Source organism: Rissa tridactyla, chromosome 1 (assembly GCF_028500815.1).
Source record: "Rissa tridactyla isolate bRisTri1 chromosome 1, bRisTri1.patW.cur.20221130, whole genome shotgun sequence".
Taxonomy (NCBI): Eukaryota; Metazoa; Chordata; class Aves; order Charadriiformes; family Laridae; genus Rissa; species Rissa tridactyla.
The window spans coordinates 71076523-71096087 of NC_071466.1; the positions used below are offsets into that span (position 1 = coordinate 71076523).

General features: G+C 42.2%; 1 protein-coding gene across 2 annotated transcripts in view; it reads left to right on the forward strand.

Moving 5' to 3' along the window:
* The window catches only part of FHL2 (four and a half LIM domains 2), a 43282-nt gene that overhangs the window by 15329 nt on the left and 8388 nt on the right, over window positions 1-19565 (forward strand). Inside the window, exons 1-2 of one of the 2 annotated variants that reach the window (XM_054200494.1) lie at window positions 1243-1393; window positions 12722-12901. In XM_054200494.1, the coding sequence (XP_054056469.1) occupies window positions 12746-12901 (156 nt within the window). In that variant the 5' untranslated portion in view covers window positions 1243-1393; window positions 12722-12745. Of the gene's footprint in view, window positions 1-1242; window positions 1394-12721; window positions 12902-19565 lie in introns of those variants that run through there. The other variant, XM_054200484.1, reaches the window with a different exon arrangement.

A 19565-nucleotide genomic window follows, 5' to 3' on the forward strand; every position in this document is an offset into this window, starting at 1 on the left:
GTCAGGGCTCTGGCACACATTTGTTTTGCAGGAGAAACTCTTAGCCAACCCATACGCACACCTGCACCATTGCCCAAATACCACCACCCCGTGTCCAACGCAGAAGGACGTTGGACTACCTTGCATCGTCTGGATGCTAAACAAGACCAACACTGCCTCGCGCTAATGGGCTTTACATTTTTTATCCTACTGGTTCCTCTTAAGACTGAAAGCATTCAAATTAAAGCACCTCCCTTTGGCAAGCGCCAGTCATTACTGAAGCATCACCCTGAATTGCCTCCCCACCCTACCCCTCAAATGGCAGTGAGCAGACATCTCCCATGTGCTTCTGGTCCAAATTCTTCCTTCTGGGAAGTTTCCCAAGACCCTCACTGTTTTGATTAGCAGAATGTGTTTCTGTTAGAACGGGTGATAGATGAAATTGGATTTTGTAGCAGAAAAATTAGTTCCTGGTTAGAGGAGGATTAATGGTTCCCCCTGTCTTTAACATGTGCCCACTGGCAGGGCTCTCCGTTGGGTCCCGAGCGTGTGCTAAGACAACCTGTTCCTTTAGGTTTCTCTTGCACAAGGGGATTTTTTTGTTTGTTTCATTGATTTCCCCTGCTTTTCTTCTTTTTCCTCCTCACTATGGGGGGAACTTGGAAAGAAAGAAGGGTGGGTGGAGAGAAACAAGAATGGGCTCTGAACACTTGTGAAGAAATGCCTGCACACTTGCTCCTCAGAAAAACGTGTGCACCTCTCCACGAAGGAGTAGAGACAGACAGCTTGTGTCACTCTTCTCTGGGCAGGGCAGTAAGCAGGCAAAACAGCCAAAGCGAATAAAGCCTCCTACCAATTTTAATCAAACACTTTATTCTCTCAGACAGGTGAAGAGCCTTTACAAACGTTTGGGTTTGAGTTGCTGTACAACCTTTCCCTCTGTAAAGCGCGATCCCTCGGGTTTAGCAAAGCTACGTTATTAATAAGCATCAGGGGCTTAGAGAAACAAAGGCTGGAGGAGGGAGGGGCGGGGGGGGCTCCTTTTAGGAAGGGGGCCAAGAAAGACAAGATGTTTAGGAGGGGGAAGTATCGACACCCTTGGACTAGAGAAAGTGTCGAATGCCAGCTGCAGAGCGCCTAAAAGAATGAGTGTCTCCGATGCTTTTGTCTCCTTATATGGTAAAATGATAGAGAGGGGTTTCACTAGGCTGGGGAAGGCAGCAGCCTCTTTCCACACAACACCGACTGCGGAGCTGAAATGGGAAGAGCCGCTCTTCGCAGGCGGTAGAAAGCCCCCAGCCGGCTGTACAGCTCTCCTCTGCAAGCAGGCCGGTGTGCTCCTTACACATTTGTTAATGGATGTGACCCCCTGTCCCTGGCCCAGGAGGTGACATTAACTGCCCGCCACTGCTCTGTAAGTAAATATCCCTTTTTTTCCCCCTCCCCACTACCCACGGAATATATATCTTTGAAGGTGTCGCTTGAGACAAAGGGTGCAGAGAGGAGGAGAGGGTTGTTTAATGCCCCAGTGGGTTGTTGGGTAAGGATGCGAGGAGAGAGGTTGCCGGTCCCCCCTTTCTCCTGAGAACACAGCGAGGGGCGTGAAGAGGAGAAAAAGACAAATTTCTGATCAGAGCAATTACTGCTGCATGTCCGTCCATAAAGTGACACATCAGCGAGCTGATGAGGCGCTGGGTCATTTCATGTGTAACTATTTTTAATGACTGTATTGTGCTGCGTGTGTAATCCACTGGGGAGGCGATAAAAAGTAGAAGCTGAGGTCTGAGATTCCTTACACCTCCGTGCACACTCCTGCTGCCGAGCTCAACAAAGGAGGATTTTTGCATTGTAGCGAGAGCAGATGCACATGAAACAAAGGTAGCCTTTCCTCTTTGTGGGCAAACACTGTGGACAGATTGTGTACGGGAAAAACAGGGAGCCATCAGCATCCTATTTCTTCTTTATATGTGGAGAGAATAAATTAGAACACAAATCACAATTAATAGCTCTGAATCCCTTCCTTCCCTGCTTCTCTCTGTGTGCATGTGTGTGAAGCCACAATAACCCAGGTCCTTAATGTATGCCATCTAACATGGATTTCTCTGTGTACACAATAAAGGAAATACTAACTTTCATTGTCTGCATTAACGGCTGTTCTAAACTTTCTACTTCCCTAAAGGGATATGGCTTTTATTTAGTTCACCAGATACCTGCATATTTCAGCTTTGCTGTGTAGAGAGACACACATAGTCACAAGAAACCAAACGTTATAAAATCTACGTACCAGCGGCAGTCAGTCTGTTATTGTTACTCCTGTGACTCCTATCTAGAGGCGCATTAACTGAGACTGCTGATTGACACTGAGATTGCCACGGTCAGTAGCTATAACACTTATTGTTGGCTATACATATTTGTATGCTGTCTTAAATAGGAATTGTCCTAGAAGGGACCAACAGAAGGGCGTGTGTTATTACATACCCACGTGCATCTGAATGTGAAGGAATGTTATAACTAAGGTTGCCATTTGGTTCCTGTTATGAACCCTATTTTCATCAGTTCATACATTTATGGGACTCCCCGCTTCCTGGCTGTAATCTTCTGTGCCTTTTATCAGCCAGATGGTAAACTTGCCAGGTGGCATTTACATTTGGAAGGCAGAAAAATAGTCTCTCTTTTTTATTTTTTAATTTTGGAAAAATTTCTCTTTGTTTCTGCCCCTGTACATGTAACTGGGAAAGGATGCACTCTAAAGGTTGCTGTCTACAGAGCCTGTGTATATTCTTGACTACATTTGGAGAAAATTAAAAGAAAGGATATGAGGTACTATGTTTATTGAAAATTCGGTTCCAAACACTGTTATAGTGGCACTACTGTAACCACAGTCTGACCGGAACACCAATAAAACTACCTTTTACCCTAGCCATAATGGAGATAATGATCTTTGCCTTCCGAGCCAGCACGTGGTTGAAGTGAGGGGGCAGCTGAAAGGACACAAATGGCTACTGCTGAGAAATCGTATTTGTGAAAGTCACCTGGGGTTCCCACCTCAGATCTCCACCTGGCTAGCGGGCCTGAGGCTGGGGCATGGACCAGTTCTTGAGGCCTTTTGAGAAAGCTTAAAAGATCCCAAGATGGCAGAAGTGCTGGGGTAGAATATACTTATTTTCAGTTCTCACCATTCTGCCTAATATGCCCCCATGGGAATCAGCAGTGCTACGGATGCAAATACCAAGTAGTCACTTCCAGGTGGCTGGGATTTATAGCAAAATATTACTAATTTTTGTGAGATCACTGTTATCACATAGCAGCAGCTATACTGTGTCAGATATTGTTTGTATATGCAAAACTCCTGCCATGAAGAGCACGTAATGGTGATTCCTAACTAAAGTACTTGGATACAGATAAGGCTCTGTTTCCTATCTACGATTATATGGTTTCTTAAGGAGGTCTAGGGAAGCTCGTTCCCTGAAATCACTTCTTTCCTGTCCATACAGACATCAGCACTCCTAGCTGGCACACTTTGCATTAGAAAAAAATAAGACAACTCTTCAACCACACACAATACAGTCCTCCGGGATCTCATCACGCTTTAAGCATCAGGAGCCAAAAAACCCCCAAAAGTTGGTGACAAAGTGCAACTCATGCAATTGTAAGGGCAGGTGATATTTTCTGCATTGCACTTCAAATTACAGCTTTCATCCAAAAAAGAAAGGGCTGAGGAGGGCTGTAAAGACCTATATTCACATGAGCGACTCTTGGCTCAGTTCTCCAGGGCATTGAGCCCTGAGCCCGAGAGCCGAGTCCTACCTGCTGTTGTCCTCACCTCCTTGACTCGCCTCACAGGGGTCAGGGACACTCAGAATTAAGGGAGGGTCAGGTAAATTTTGACACAGTCAGCCAGAAGAAATGGTTTCTTCTCCATGAAAATCAGGCTGAAAACTGAAGTAGTGGCCATTGCTGCTGGCCAGCATGCTGCCGATCTCTCAAGGTCCCCACAGACTGGTTACATGCAGGTCTGAGGCTCATTCATGTTTCTCTGATGGATAAATCAGTCCTCAGCATCTTCAGAGAAACTCTGGATGGTGTAGCGTTGTAGGCAGTCACCTTCCCTCGCTTGGGTACTGCTTCAGAGATTGGGGATCTCATAATTTGCATTTTTAGACTGATTAATTCTAATTGTGTAATTTTAATGTTTCATTTACATATGCACAGTTATTTGTGATGCAGATTGACCCCAAGTGAGGGTGTGAAATGGCAGGGTAATGACAGGTTTCATGGAAATAAATCTTGGATACTCTGACAGCCACTGAAACATTAACATTTCAACAATACTAATTAGCTATATATAGAGAAAGTGTTTGATTAAAAACCACTAGAGGCTTCTTTTAAGGCTGAGCATCAAAACACTCATGCCAGGTGAAAAAGTTATGGTCCTAATTATCCTTTTCACATACCCTTCTATATTATGTTGAATAATATTAACTACAATGCTAAATGGCTACTGTACTTATAGCATATGCTGTAAGAGGAATGTAGGTGAGCATAACACTGATGTAAGAATATTCATCTCTCCCTTTCACAGCAAACTTTCAACTTTAAAGTTGCAAATATAACCACCACAGCAGAGCCAGGCCTAAGGTTGCACTTTTGGTGGTGGGAGGTAGTTCTAGACCCTTGGCAAGCACAGGCACAAGAGCTCAAAACCTACCACCCTTTACTTCATATTGCGTAATAAAAGTAGCGAGTTGCATAAAACCGTAGAATACCTGTAAGCATTTACCTAGCTCTATTTTGTCATTGCTCTGAAGGAGTCTTGAGATTTCGACCAAAATTATCTTCAGAGACCAGAATCCCACCTCTGATGAATCCCCCTCTCCATGCTATGCTGCGCATCCCTGTGCATGCTGGACCCAACACCTTCCTTCTTCAGTCAGAAAGGATCTCACCCACAAAAAGATTGCCTGTGTCCATGTTCCCAGGCTCTCTGTGTCTTTCTGTGCTTGCTCCTGCATCTCTCATGCACCGCAGGTCCTTGGACTCAACATTAATAGCTGATCTCTTTGCTCTCTGTGCCCAGTCTCCATTCCGAAACCCCAGCAAACAAGTTGGACCAAACTGGTTTCACCCAGGTGTAATCGATCTATTTTGCTAAGATGGGCCCAGCTGAACTGGTACCTCTAAGGTTTAAGCAGCCACCTCTGCCACATTTTGGAAAGCCAATGGCACAGCAGCTGAGCGGAGAAGTACGGAGGCCCCACAGCCCTGAGGCATTTGCTGCTACAGTAGTTTTATATGGTAGCTGAAAGACGTACATTAACTGATCCTCCAAATCACCACGCATGCCAATTATCTTAGACAGAAAGGGGCTTTGTGGTCTTGCCTCTGTAAACCAGACGGAGGGACCCAGAGCTGTTCTGCGAGAGGCCAGGACAAATAACAAAGTATTTTTCCTCCATGGGGTCCTCCCAGTTTTGCTTCTGTACTTTCTAGAAAGAAGGAAACATAGAATATTTGGGACATTGTTCTTGTTTTGTGCCCTGGATTATATTACGCAGGATTTCAAAAATATAGGAGAATTCAGAAATGTCATTGCATGGTAGCACGTGGCATTTTCTAGGTATTTTTATCTTCGGATCTAATTTCTCTAGGATTAAACTCCATTGGAGTTTAGTGTCTGCAGTCATTTAGCTTTTACATTATTTCTGTAGGGTAGGGCTAGAGATAACAATCGGTTTTATTAACCTTATATTATTTTTCTCCTCTGTCATTTTCTGTTATGTGCTTAAATGCTCTTATTAGACGTACAAATTCCTATGCTTAAGTGATACCAAGTATTTGAACTTTCTCTTTGAGTAAGCCTTTGCTTATTTTGCAAGAGAAAGAACGAAAACAGCAGTTTCAAGAGGCTTTAAAATAGAAAATAAGAGCAAGCCTTTCCGCTTGAACTGTGCTCTTCCTTGCTATGGTAGATTTAAGAGTCATGCTCTGTGCTATTTCAATAGGCGCCTTTTGTAATTGAAATGTATGCAGGAATGTTGGTGAGACCATACATCCTCCAGTCATTTCAATATCAGCCTCAGAAAATCATAGTGTAAATCGTGTGGGGGACACTTTCAAAGTGTCAGTGCTCAGTTCTTCTGTGGCCTCTGAAGTCACTACCACCGGTGCTTGCTCTACCACTGTTGGAGTGGCTCTAAACTGGAGCGGGTCCTTATTGACTGCCAAACACAACAAACCACGCAGAAACCACAACTGGAGCGTTCCTTCTCCACTACTGTAACTGGGATTACTTTAGCCAGGCGCATGAGGAGCCTTACCACATGAGAAACATTTTCAGTTGTTATTAATATTATGTTAAGGAAAACAATCTTAAATAGCAGACTATCCACTTCCCAATTCATGATAGGCTGACTGTGCAATCCAGACAGGAACCAGGTATGCTTTGGTTATCTACACATGTTAATGCAGTCCGTCTGCTTAGAAAATTGCTCTGAAGTACTTAAAAAAGAGACATTGGAATGTTATACCATAGGCAAAGTAAGTCAGCCATGCACAAGGAAGCTGAGTAGCTGGAAAAACCTCACTGTGATTTTGAAGAACGTTTTAAGGTAACTTTAAAAAGTCCAATAAAGATTTTTATAAATCGTTTTTAATATTTAGCATGTATACAGAAGGGCCTGAGTGGGATACTTAGGAAGAGGTTTCTTTATTGGGGTTTGATTTTTATTGTTTTTCATTTTTACTATTACTTTCAAACATCAAACCAGGTTTTCCTGGCTTTTGCTGGGGAGCTTCTAGGAGATCTATGAATATCTAGTCTGAGTCTAAAACCTTCAGAAGCAGCAATGAACACCTCTGTAATTAGATATTTCCAATATCCTAACCTTAATGTGGACACTGATAAAGCAGTCTGGGCTTGTTAACAGGGCTGCTCTGAGAGAGCAATGACATATTATGTTATAAGGCCTTGATTTCTTGAAGACAAAGTGCCAAATTCTTTTGAATCGTTCTTCCGCAGCAGCAGCAAGAGAAAAAGGCTGTCACTTTCTTCTCAATTTTAAAAAAATTAAAAAGCACAGCCGCATCTGTCTAAGCATCCTTGTTTTATTTACAAGCTTAGTATAAACCCCACATCACAGGATACAGGGATACCCAACAACTTGTTCCTTAAAGTAATCATGACTCTCCTTTTTAAGGACCTGTGCAAAGATGATGGTATGAACAAGTCATAGTAATAAGGTTCAGTGTCTCAATAACCTTGCAAAAGTATTTTCCATTTCTTCTCTTTAATTGAGAAATGCACCTTCATGCAGCAGTAACCCAGTAGCCACTGGCTGGGACAGAGGTCCTGTGGAAGGGAAGAGCGGCTGGCTGGGCTTCCCGCAGGATGAGCTGGGCACCACTTGCCTCTCAGCACCTGGTTAGCTTTTGCATTGGCCATCTTTAAGCATAAGGAAGCAAACATCTTCCTGTGGCCCATGGAGGGAGACCTGGCTGTTCTGCATCCATCCCATGGCCAGGAGCCTGCTGCTGGGGGGTCAGGGATCCAAGTAACACCTGCCCTATGGCCAGCTAGACCTCCAAGTATTCACGTTCCCTTTGCTCTCCCTCTGCTCTGTCACGGTATCTGCGGGCACTCATGCCATGAAGAAAAGCATAAGCTATACCTGCCCAGACAAAGAAAGAGCGCTACTGCCTCTTAATGTGTTTTATAAAACTAAACACACAGGCTGTATGCTTTGGGTGTTTCTGGTGTTCATCTACTCTAGCTAACTCCTCAAGTTCAGGTGGACTCTGACTGTATGTTACTTCATTTTTCTTCTTGTTAGTGTTACTGGCAAATGGTCATTTCTTCTTTTCCTAAAGTAAATTAAAAAGAAATAAAATTAGCTTTCCCCTCTCTCTGCTTGCATGGCACTATGGCCTGGTCTGCAAAAATGATTAGTTGCTGAAACAAGATGATAGATAACAAATGTGGCAATAGCTGCTAAGTTACAGGAAAATAACCGCCTCTTGCCAGAAAGACCAGCATAGTTTGAACTGCTAGTTCATAGTTGCAAAGGATATCATAAATCTTTGCATTTTAGCCTTTGGAACATCAGCATAAATTGTTTCCAAATGCTCTAGACCTGCATGGCTTATGTCACTGGAGTTGCCAGACACAAATCTTCCTTTCTCGGAGGAAGGAAAATAAATAGAGAGAAAATTCTCCATGTGCACAGTTCTTCTGGAAAAAAGTCAGGTGAGAGAAATGTGTGTACATCTTGGAGGAAGATGGGTTTCGCTGAAGACCTTTTATTTCCTGTGCAGGTGACCAACAGAACATCCTGCTGCAGGGGCACACAGGTAGACCCCCCCCAGTCCTAATGACCTAACTGAGGTCAGTAGCATGTCCCCCTTTGGCCTCTACAGGGGCTTAAATCTGTGTCTCCGGATACTGTTACAAGAGATGAGAGCTTCACTTCACTGAGTAAACTAAACAACTCCTACATTTTTTAGACAGTTTCCCTTGGCTTCTTTCTCTCTCTTGTGCTCAGTGTTCAACACCGCCTAAGAGGGGTTGAAAGAAAAGATGCGCAGAACATCTGAGACTTGCAGACGGAGTTGAAAAAGCAGGCAAGGTCTGTGGCAGCTAGTCCTCTTTCCAGTAGCCAACACTGTCACGGGATGGGGCAACACCAGATGATTTCATAATGACATTATGAGCCCTAATAATATAACTTTAACAATTAGTATGATAACTTTAAGATAACTTTTAACTTTATGATAACAAGTAATATGATAACTTTAACAATTACTGCTAGTAAAATGAGACTGTGTGAGCAAACAGGAGAAGAAGTGGAAAGAAGCATAGTTTTTAAGTCAGCCTACTAACTTTTTGGTAATTTTCACACCAATTCTTACTTTCTGGAAGACACAACGTGGGTAGTGCTAACATTTGGCATAAGCTGTAACTTCTTTTTTGGGCATGCAATGGAAAGCTCTTTTCCCTTTGGAGATGTACTTGTTATATCTAATGTTGTAGGAGGGAGACTGTATGGCAGAAAAATCAATTTCTCCTTCATGATAATATTGAGCGCAATCTGAAAAAGCATAAGTATAAAACGACCACTGCAATAAAATCTAAAGACCTTGTGGTACCGCAAAGAGGTATAATAAAAACGAGCTGCTGGCTGACAAAGCTTTACAGTCAACAAGCATCAAACACAAGAGGAAGAAATAGATCAATGGCAAGGAGGTTGAGTTGCAATTTGTGTCCATCCACAACTGTAAGAGTCTTTTGTTGCTGTTTTTTTCTTAAAGCCCAAAGCAGTGCATAAAATCTGCACTGAAGCTAAGCAGGATTTTTGCATATGACAGGAACCAACAAACTGGCAATGTAGAGGACCACGTGGCACCAAGTGACAGGCAAAAACATTCCTCAGTATGATTTCAGATTTCTTGTTTGTAAGACAAAAGTGAAACGATTTGTTTGACATTCCTGCTAATTCTTCAGTAGATAGGTCCCATGATTACTTTATATGTAATTTCTTCTCTCCAGAGAAGGAAAGAAAAAAGTTAAATACCCTCAAAATATCACATAGCAGATTGTGAGATCCAATCCAAGGCCCAAATCTAAGCAGCCTGGAATTTGGGATGCTTCACCCTGAATTCCAGCTTTCTGAATGAAACCACATGAACCCGAATTCCTAACTTTAAGAGATATTGGATCTGAAATTTGTGCCAGATGCAATAAAAGATTCACACGACTTTAAAACCAAAATGCAGATCTTGGAAACTTGCCTTTCTTGTCCTTTAATTTCTCAGATCTCTGTAGCTGTGCCTCGAACCCCATCCAGAGCTGCCCCTTCAGTGCCTTCACAGAGTAGAGTTCACCCCTAAATCTGTTTGGGACACAGAAATCAGGTCTGCTTCTCCCTGCTCAGGGAGACAATCTTCAAGCACATTTAACAAAATTAGATCCCTTTCAGGAAAGGGAAGAAAATGCCCAGTTATTTTCTAAAACGGTGTCAGTGGCTGTTCCATTAAATAGTGCTTGCCTCTGCTCCTGTGAAAAGCACCCAGAAAATAATACAGCACTCAAGAAGAAATCTCCTGTGACCAAGAGACTAGAACATCCACCTCTGAGTCTTTCTTCCAGTCACAAACCACTTCTATATTTTAAATTTAACAGCTTTGGATGAAGGATAGAAATAGTATAAACCTGTAAAGGAATCACACTTTTATGTTGTTTTGCTTTTACACATCTTGATGGCAGAGAAATTTTTCACTTTTCAGTATTGCACATCTACTTCTAATTCACAGCTAGAAAGAACTAATTCTGAAGAAAGTTGCAAAATGCAAGTTCATATATGGTCCCTGCTCACACTTTAACTTAGTAATAATGCAAATCAACTGTGCAACCAGTTCCTGTCATTTGGAAAAAAATATCTAATAAAGTCTGGTAAAAAATACAGATTTCACAACACAAACTGTTTGGACAAAGCTATCACTCCTCTCAGACTCAGACATACACACATACACGTACCAGTTTATACTGCTCTGACTCCATTCATTTTGCTGAAATTAGTCCTTGAAGGAAATTAAGTCCTCTCTAGTTCTTTCATAGGAAGTACAAATGCATTATGTAGGCTGGGGGTGTAAACAGGCTCAAAATGGAGGGGAAAATAAATCCATCATCACCTTTTAAACATGTTGGTAAAGATTGCACCTCTGCTTCAAGAGGAGACTAACTTGCTGGAAGCAGTTATTAAGGAAAGGTCGCTCTGTACCGGCCCTGTTCTCCTCCCTTGCACTTTCATTGCTAGCCACTGCTCTTGGAGACAGGCTGGAGGGGAACTTTGCGTTGTCATTGAGCTTCTCTCTCCAGCCTTCTTACTTTCCTTCTTTTTGCTATCAGTCCCTATGATCCTCTTTACTCCTTAAGGACCAAAAGCATCTAACATACTCTTAGCTCCTCTTTGGGATAAGGAAGTTAATTAGTTCCTAGAGCATCTGTAGGGTCAAAACAGCTGGACTGCTACTCCTTCTGGGCTGTCCATAGCACAGACGACCAGCAGTCAGAATTTTTCCTCCAAGCACGTTTTGGGGGTTCGGTAGTTTGTCTCTCTTTCTTCTTTAGTAGTTAGTTGGAGTTCAAAAGACTTACCAGCAGCTGAGCCATCACTTACCTACTTCACACACATAGAAAAGCACTCACCCCTTAGTCTGTGCTAGCCACAGCACAGTTCAGCAGCTGACTGAGCATCGAAAAAAAAAAAAAAAGGAAAAAATCTTTCTAGCCATCAAAACAAACTTTGTCTATTTTGCCCATTCAGACTACCATAAAACCTTAATCAAACCCCAGCTATGGGGAATAAAAAATAATAATAAAAACTGAAATCCTGGAGAACTCAGGATTTCAATATGCCCTAAGGGTGAATCCTACCGCCAGGAGGAGAGGACAAACTCCAGAATCGAGCAACCTCTGCCAAGAACATTAAGCGAGTAACGATTTTTTGTTTAAAACTGAGAGCTGAAGTTGGCAAAAGGACTGCCGCTGCTGTAAACGTCACTTGTGTGTGAATGACAGAGGTAGTCACTTAAGCCATTAGTACCCAAAACATTTAAGGCTTTATAGTTCAAATGTGGCTTAAAGAGGAGATCAGGCCTGGCAGGCAGTGAAGATCATGCAGTCCAGGTGGAATGTGCTTTCCTCCTGGGAAATTCCCCTTCCTAAGCAGGCAGCTATGCCCTGCTCCAGCTGTAACCTCCAAACAGATTTCAGGTGCAACACACACTGCAAGCTTCACGTTAAGAGAGAAGCTGATGACTCCAATGAAACCCAAAATAAATTGTCCCAGGCAATAACGAGCATTCATTCAAGTAATCAAAGTCATTTGTGTCATCATTGCTTGTGTGTGCATCCAAAAAATGCTGAAGACGTAACAAGACCTGAGGAGCAAATAGCAGTTGTCCCTAATTCAGATAAGGTGATATATCATTTGCAGTTCCTCCTACTTGCTTCTCCCCACCTGTAATCATTGTTTGACTTTTGCCTGAACCAGGGTAGCTAGCTCTCATTTGTGTCCCCATACGCCACAGCCATTGGATAACTCATTCAGCTGTATCAGAGAAGAATCAGATGTACAATCACCACCCCCACATCTCCGGCTGTTAACAGTGCCCATAGTCCCATGCATGAGCGGAGACGGAGGGTTGGTGTCTCACTGAAGGGCAATGATTGCCAGGCATTGTCTCATTGGGAATGTAGAGAAGGAAGGAGCAGAAGCTGGTGCCCAATAGCCTATGCCTGACCAAAGTCTACCAGCAATGCAAACCTTTGTATTGCCTTCTGGAGAAGATGTTGCTCCTTCTGAAGATTAGCTGGCTCATCCTCTTAATGTACTTGGCTCCCTCCATCCCCTACAGAGACAGCTTCTTGCTTTGGACCTATCGGTCAAAACACATTCACAAATTCCTTGTGAATTCTTCAAACTCGGGAATTATTCCTCTGTCTTGTCTCTAACACTAGCTCTGGTCAAAGATGGATCAGTGGGTGGCTAAAGTAGAGGTGCTACTGTCATTATCCAGCGCTGCAAAATTTATAGTCCAGTTTCTTCCTATTGTGTTCCTTAATCTGGCTGAAAGTTGAATTAAAATTGAGGTACAACGTGATAAACAAGAATTGGCAAACCTGTCTTGGGGGACCGGGTCAAGAGTAGCTCAGTCTGACAGGCACCTCTTTCTGTCTTCCTAACAGGATAGCTGGACTCCAGACACCAACATGACTGAACGCTTTGACTGCCACTACTGCAAAGAGTCCCTGTTTGGTAAGAAGTACATCCTGAGGGAGGACAGCCCCTACTGCGTGAAATGCTACGAAAACCTTTATTCCAACACCTGCGAGGAATGCAAAAAACCTATTGGTGCTGACTGCAAGGTATGCAAGATTTGTGTCTTGTTACAGAAATCTTGAAAGAGTAGCCTGGATACATAGGTCTCAGACACGGTCTTATCACCTGGAAGGGTACATTAGTCCAGCTTAACAGCTACCTAGGGGGTTCTTTTGGTGGGAAAGCATGCTTTCTGGATCCCTGTATCTGTTCTTCACCACTTCATTTGGCAAACCCTTCTTTACCAAGCACGTTAATAGAAATGGAAGAACACCCCTCTCTTCCCATAAGGCATAGGATGATCTGATGATCTGACGCTAGGAAGAACCTCTAACCCATTAGGATAGCCCAACTGCCTCTGGGGCCATCTGGGATCTGGAAAGCTGGCAGAAGCTGATTTTGCCTACCTTTGGGTCAGAGGGAAGTAAGCCACTGCTGGCTTTGCAGTGACCAAAACTCAGTTGTCATCAAGAGACAAGACATGCTCAAGAAAAGCTGCCATATCAGGGACCACAAAAATTTGGCTACCGCTGACCCAAGTAATAAGTCAGTTAGAAGACAGAATAATTAGCCTTTTAAATACAGAATGATGATAGTGGAGTCTAACTAAAGGTTGCAAAGAAAAGAGCACAGAGACCTTGCTTGAGCTATGCACTGCTGCACCACATGGAAACACCTACCTGACATAAATAAGGTGTGACCACCTGCGTTTCTTTTAAATTAACCAAAACAACTGGAGTTCATGCCAGATTTACTCTGAATGAATGAAGACAGATGATATTTGAGCCATCCAGTGAAGTGTCTGTTGGACTACTACAGAGAGACTTCATCCTATATACATCCTCCTTGCCCAAAAGTGACCTGTTCAAAGTGGGACAAAAGTTTCACTGGCAGAGTGAGTTTGCACTAGAACAGCAACTCTCATTGCATGGCCACAGGATTTTTTACTGGTATGAGGAGGTCTGAGGTTTGATTTCCTACATTGCTGGTCCATACCTCTAGAAGTACCAATTACTGATATTACTGTTACTGATACTACCGCTCTATCACTAGGTCAGAGATATAAAAATCTATATTTACTCAGATTGGGAGAAATAAATGTCTCATATCTTCCAAAGCGATCTATCTCACTCTGCTGGCAAATCAGTAGGAAAGCCCCTTTCAGAAGCCTTAAAAAGGTGAGAATGTTTCATCATCATGACAGGGAACTGGCAATAATCTGTACAAGGGTATAAAACTGCCAGCTTTCCTACAGCTTATAAATATTCAGATTAGAGAAGAGATACAGCTGGCCTGACCTGAAAAAGAATAATATTTCTGCCCCATTCCAGAATGTGCTTTTGTTTTAAGGTCTCTTTCTAATCCCCTGAGAAGATATTTCCATGTGTTGATATTCAAGAATTTAAAAACTTGGACCAGCTTCAACAGATCTCAGACAAAGTATTCAGGAATTAATCAGGCTGAACTTTTCAACCCAGATTTATGGATTAAGGGAGTGTGGGTGTTATCCGATATACTGCTCTTCTGTACTTTTAAGCAAGACACACTCTAATAGCGGATAGAAATAAAAGCCCCTGATTGTCTGCAATATAAGAATATTTTATATATATAAAGAACCAGAACTTTATGTAGAAAACAAAACTAATAAGATAGTAAACAAAGATTTCTTTAAGAGCTATAAAGTGTACCGGAAACAAATTTGTCCTTTTTTGTTTCTGTGACTGCTGTTTGTGCCTGTCCATGCTTTATGCTGCAGCTTTTTGATGCGTTGACCAATTTTAAGCAAATTCCGACAGATGGATAAAAGTTGCAAACTTAAATTCCTACAAGTTTTCTGAAAAAAACATGTGGCTGGGTAGAAAAAGAGATCTTATTAATGTTCCCATTGAGAGCAAAAACCAGAGTAGTTCTTCAAAGACAGTAATAGACATACATTTGAACACAATTGAGAATACTTTTGAGAGCGCCCTTGTAAGTGGTCAGCCACAAAATAAGTTTCAGTTGAAGCTTGTGCACTGTATGAATGAGCATAATTCAGTCATGAAACACAAAGTCATGAAAAATCATGCTTCTGCTCCTCATTAAACTGTATATATACATGGGTATATAAACACATAAGAAATATACACATATACACAGACATACACGTATGTATTTTTTGATATATATCTTTTTACATATTGCATTTGCATTTTCCCCTGAGCAAAGAAGATAAGATGTACTATATTTGGAAATAAAACCAGTATGTTTACTGGATGTAGAAAAATGGACTCCCTATTTATTTGTATGTTCCAGCATAGCCTTTATACAGCTGTAAAATTTGGGACCTAATGCAGCAACAGTGTTATCAGAAAGGGTCACATCCAGATCTCTGCATCTGTCAGGGACACCCATCCTCACATCAGCATTACAACCTAAAAAGGTCCATGCAGCTCTCGCCTCAGATCCTCCTTTTCAGGTCCCTTCTTGGCCACTGCTGTTTCTCTGCACCGAGAAGAGATGAACTGAGAATCCACCTGCAGCTGAGATGCTCTTAATTTCCCTCCTACCAGCCCTCCCAATTAAAAGCAACCCTCCTGTAGCCGAAAGGGTTACCCCAAAGTAAAAGAGGTGTTGATGAGGGGACAGCCAGCTCTCTGTCATCTCTGACACTACTGTAGTGTATCAGCGCTGCTGTGCAGCATCAACTCGCCCGAGTTGAACTTAAGCCTGCTCGGACACTGGTAATTCTCCAACTTTGACAGCACTGGGCTCTGAGAGGATCAAACTGGTGCCAGATTTTCACCTTGTGTTTTAGCTACGGCACAGAGAGCCCACAAGACAACTATCCTGAAGACAAGCTTTCTTTGAATTCAAATCAGGGGAGAATTTGCTTCATATGGTAATTTATGGGTAACTGTGAACGTAACTGAGTAATAATTAACTTGTTCTTTATTTTAAATGCCCCCCTTTTTTTTTTTCTCCACTAAAATACCCTGCATGACAACATGTGTCTGAATGACACCTTTGGAATTAGGCCATTTCATTAACTCTAAACAATTCTAGCTGATGTTTATGAAACTTTCACAGACAGATTAAAAGCTTCATATACTGAGTGGTAGGAGGCACTGGCAGGCAGCAGAAAAACACAATGCCGTTTCTCTCACAGCTATTACGCATTATCCATATGCCAACAGGTTTCAATCAAAACTTATTCTTTCTAAAAAGAATTGGCATTCATCGCCTACGTCCCTGGTGAATGCTCACCACACCTACAGTTCAACGCTTCTTTCTGGAAATCCATCCATTATGTTCTCATTTTCTTGACTGATGAAGCGTGACTTTTGGTTGATTTTGGCTTTTTTAATAGTTTCCTTGCAGGCCCTATGGCACAGAAACAGTCACAAATACGGGAAATACCTACAGTAATCCCATGTTTAATGCAGTCCACAAGCTGTCCTTGGCAAGCAGGAGCGGGTGAAAACTGTCTGCAAAATGTGAATCATAGGATCGCCTAGGTTGGAAGGGACCTTTCAGATCATCGAGTCCAACCATCAACCTAACACTGATAAAAACCATCACTAAACCATATCTCTAAGAACTGTGTCTACCCGTCTTTTAAAAACCTCCAGGGATGGTGATTCCACCACTTCCCTGAGCAGCCTGTTCCAATGCTTGATAACCCTTTCAGTGTATAAAATTTTCCTAATATCCAGTCTAAACCTCCCCTGGTGCAACTTGAGGCTGTTTCTTCTTGTCCTATCGCCTGTTACTTTGGGAGAAGAGACCAACCCCCACCCGGCTACAGCCTCCTTTCAGGCAGTTGTAGAGAGTGATAAGGTCTCCCCTCTGCCTCCTTTTCTCCAGGCTGAACAACCCCAGCTCCCTCAGCCGCTCCTCATAAGGCTTGTTCTCCAGACCCCTCACCAGCTTCGTTGCCCTTCTCTGGACCCACTCCAGCACATCAATGTCTTTTTTTGTGGTGAGGGGCCCAAAACTGGACACAGTACTCGAGGCGGGGCCTCACCAGTGCCGAAGAATGTGAGAATGAAATTAAAAGCGGATTGTGAGATAAAGCTTCTGTGTCAGCACGCAGGCCAAAAATTAATCAAAAGGGTCAGTCTTACACTCAAACTAAACAAAAAAATAAAGCCTCTAGTAATGTGGATCAAGAAAGGGAGAAAATATTTGCTTTTAATGTTTAAACCTTGTCCTGAATTGCAACACTTTTTCGGTGCTTTACTGAACATCAGAATAGTTGTTGTGAATTGGAATAGTAAAAGAAACAGACACCTTCATCTCTTCCCACGTCACTAAGGTGCTGGCTTCAGCACGAGATTGCTTATTTTTACCTTTTCTAAATGTACTTTTGTTAAGGAAGTAGCAGTCTAATGTATTTAAGCATTTTACTACAGGGTGTGCATGGCTAAAATCTGTACAGCATTTTGTGGTCATACCCCTTTTCCTCTGTTCAACCTTCTGAAAAGAGCATTGTGGCAAGCATATAGTTACCCTGCCGGTAATAATCTCTCTAATCTCTTTCTTCCTGTTGGGTCCCTGTTGAAAGCCAGTTCAGGAGAAAAGGTAATACAAAATGGCTTAAATTCACTTAGACTTATAAAGCCAGAGTAGAAGACAATACAATTGCAGGATATGAGCGGTCTGTCCTTAACCCAGTTACCTGGTAACTCTAGTCTTAGGGCTTTTCTAGTTAAAAAAACAGAAGTCACAAGCAGCCCCATCCTAGAGGCCCAATGAGCCACGCTGGATCAAAAGTATACAGAACTACGGAGGAATTATCAAATGTGATTTTGCCAATGTTGAAAACAGTTATCTTGACAAAGCCTTCTTTGGGGATGACATAATGAAAATAAGTGAAAATACAAAAGCACATAATGGCTTTTCAGAACCATAAGTTCCAAATCCAGTTTGCAAGGGATGACTCTAAATAACTTTGAATACAAATAGGATCTGCATTAAGTTTTGCTTGCACCATATTCTTACAGTCAGTTACTTGAGTGTGTACAAAGGACCTCCACTTGGCCCACTCTCTGCCCCCTGTTTGAGAAACATCCCAGGATTCACTGTTCATCTGATTGTCCCAAAGAATGCTGACCAGAAATTTTCAGCTGAGGTTTATTCTCAGATAAAGCTTAGAAAGGCACCCATTCACATTTGAGTAGCTTCAGGGGCTGCTAATCTGATTATTTTTTATGTTCGAATGAAACCAGATAAGGAAAGGGTTATTTTCCATGTTCAGAAGAAATGCAGCAGAGTGAAGTGTTAAATATTTCTCCCTGTAAATTCTGCTGCAAAATTTATCTCTGCGGAGACAGGCATTGCCCTCCTCCCCTTCTCTTTTCACTTGTAGCACATCTGGAACTGGTCTGGAGCTCTCTGCACTTCAGCTGCAAAACACACATATAGGACAGACCATGTCCATGAGCATCTATGCATGCATCTCTGTATATGTTAATGCTCTCCCACTTCTCAAATGACAATCTACGGTAATTCTTCAGTCTCTTGTCTCTGCTTTATCTAACAAGCCTATTATCAGTGCTTATGTGTGCTTTATCTAACAAGATCACGTGGCTGTCAGTTTTCATACAGACGCACAGATTGATCGCAAAAATTCATTCTCCAGATTTCTTTCAGGCAACATAGGAAGCTGCCTTTAAAACTACAGTTAAAATACGTAGCACCAGGGACTCATTTCCCTCAGGCTGCATAAAGCGTCTGAGAAGTCACACTCATCAGTATTTTAAGGATACATTCCAGCTCAGAGTCCACAATAGTAATTTTCTTTATTAGTTCTTCCTGGAAATCCATGCAATAAACAGCAATTTGTTGTGTATCACTTGTACCTTCTGCTGGAACAAATTTGTTTAGGTTACAAATCAGCTAGTGTAAGCTAGAGCCTCACATGCCTGGAATAAACCTAATGCTCTGTCAGCTTAACTGAGGACCAGCCTAACAGACAAGCTTGAAGTCAGTTTTGCACTTGCAACTTCTCCAGTGTAGAATTTGTTCCAGATCAATACAGCCACAGCCTATGTACAAGCCAAGTTAAATATGCAACACACTGAAGTAAGCCAAACCTGATTTCTGGTGACTGTATTACACTAACCTAAGAACAATTATGATACAGAAACTGTTTCGTTAGTACCTTGGACTTCTTGCTCCAGATGTGACAGATTCAGAGAGACAAAGCAAGAGAGACAAATTTCATCGGTCTGATATTCTGCTGCAGGTATGTCAAAGACAGATATCTTAGACTGCCTTTACACTCAGTGACAATATCTGTTATAATCATCCAAGGTAGCTAAAGATTATGCAAGTCAGTCTGTATTTTGGGTACTTGGGTTGTAGTTGCGCTTCATCTCTTTGCCATGATGAAATATCTCCTACTTTCACCTACCCAGCTAGCCTGTATACAAGCTGCCATCATAACTGACTCAAGGATTAAACCTTTCATCATTGACACCTAATCTTTGTCTTCATCACTCCTCATCTAAAAGGCGTGCACCTTCTCCAGGGTATAACGTTATTGACAGAACAAGACAGAACAAAAGCAGATATCGGCATACGGCTTTTGGAGATAAAAAATAGCTTGCAGAATATTGCAAAAAGAGAAGGGCATCAAGTGGGAAAGAGACGAGAGAAAGAAAAACATATCTGTTGTCATTCTATTTTCTAGCAGGCAAGTTTCACATTTTGGAAAACTCTGTTGGC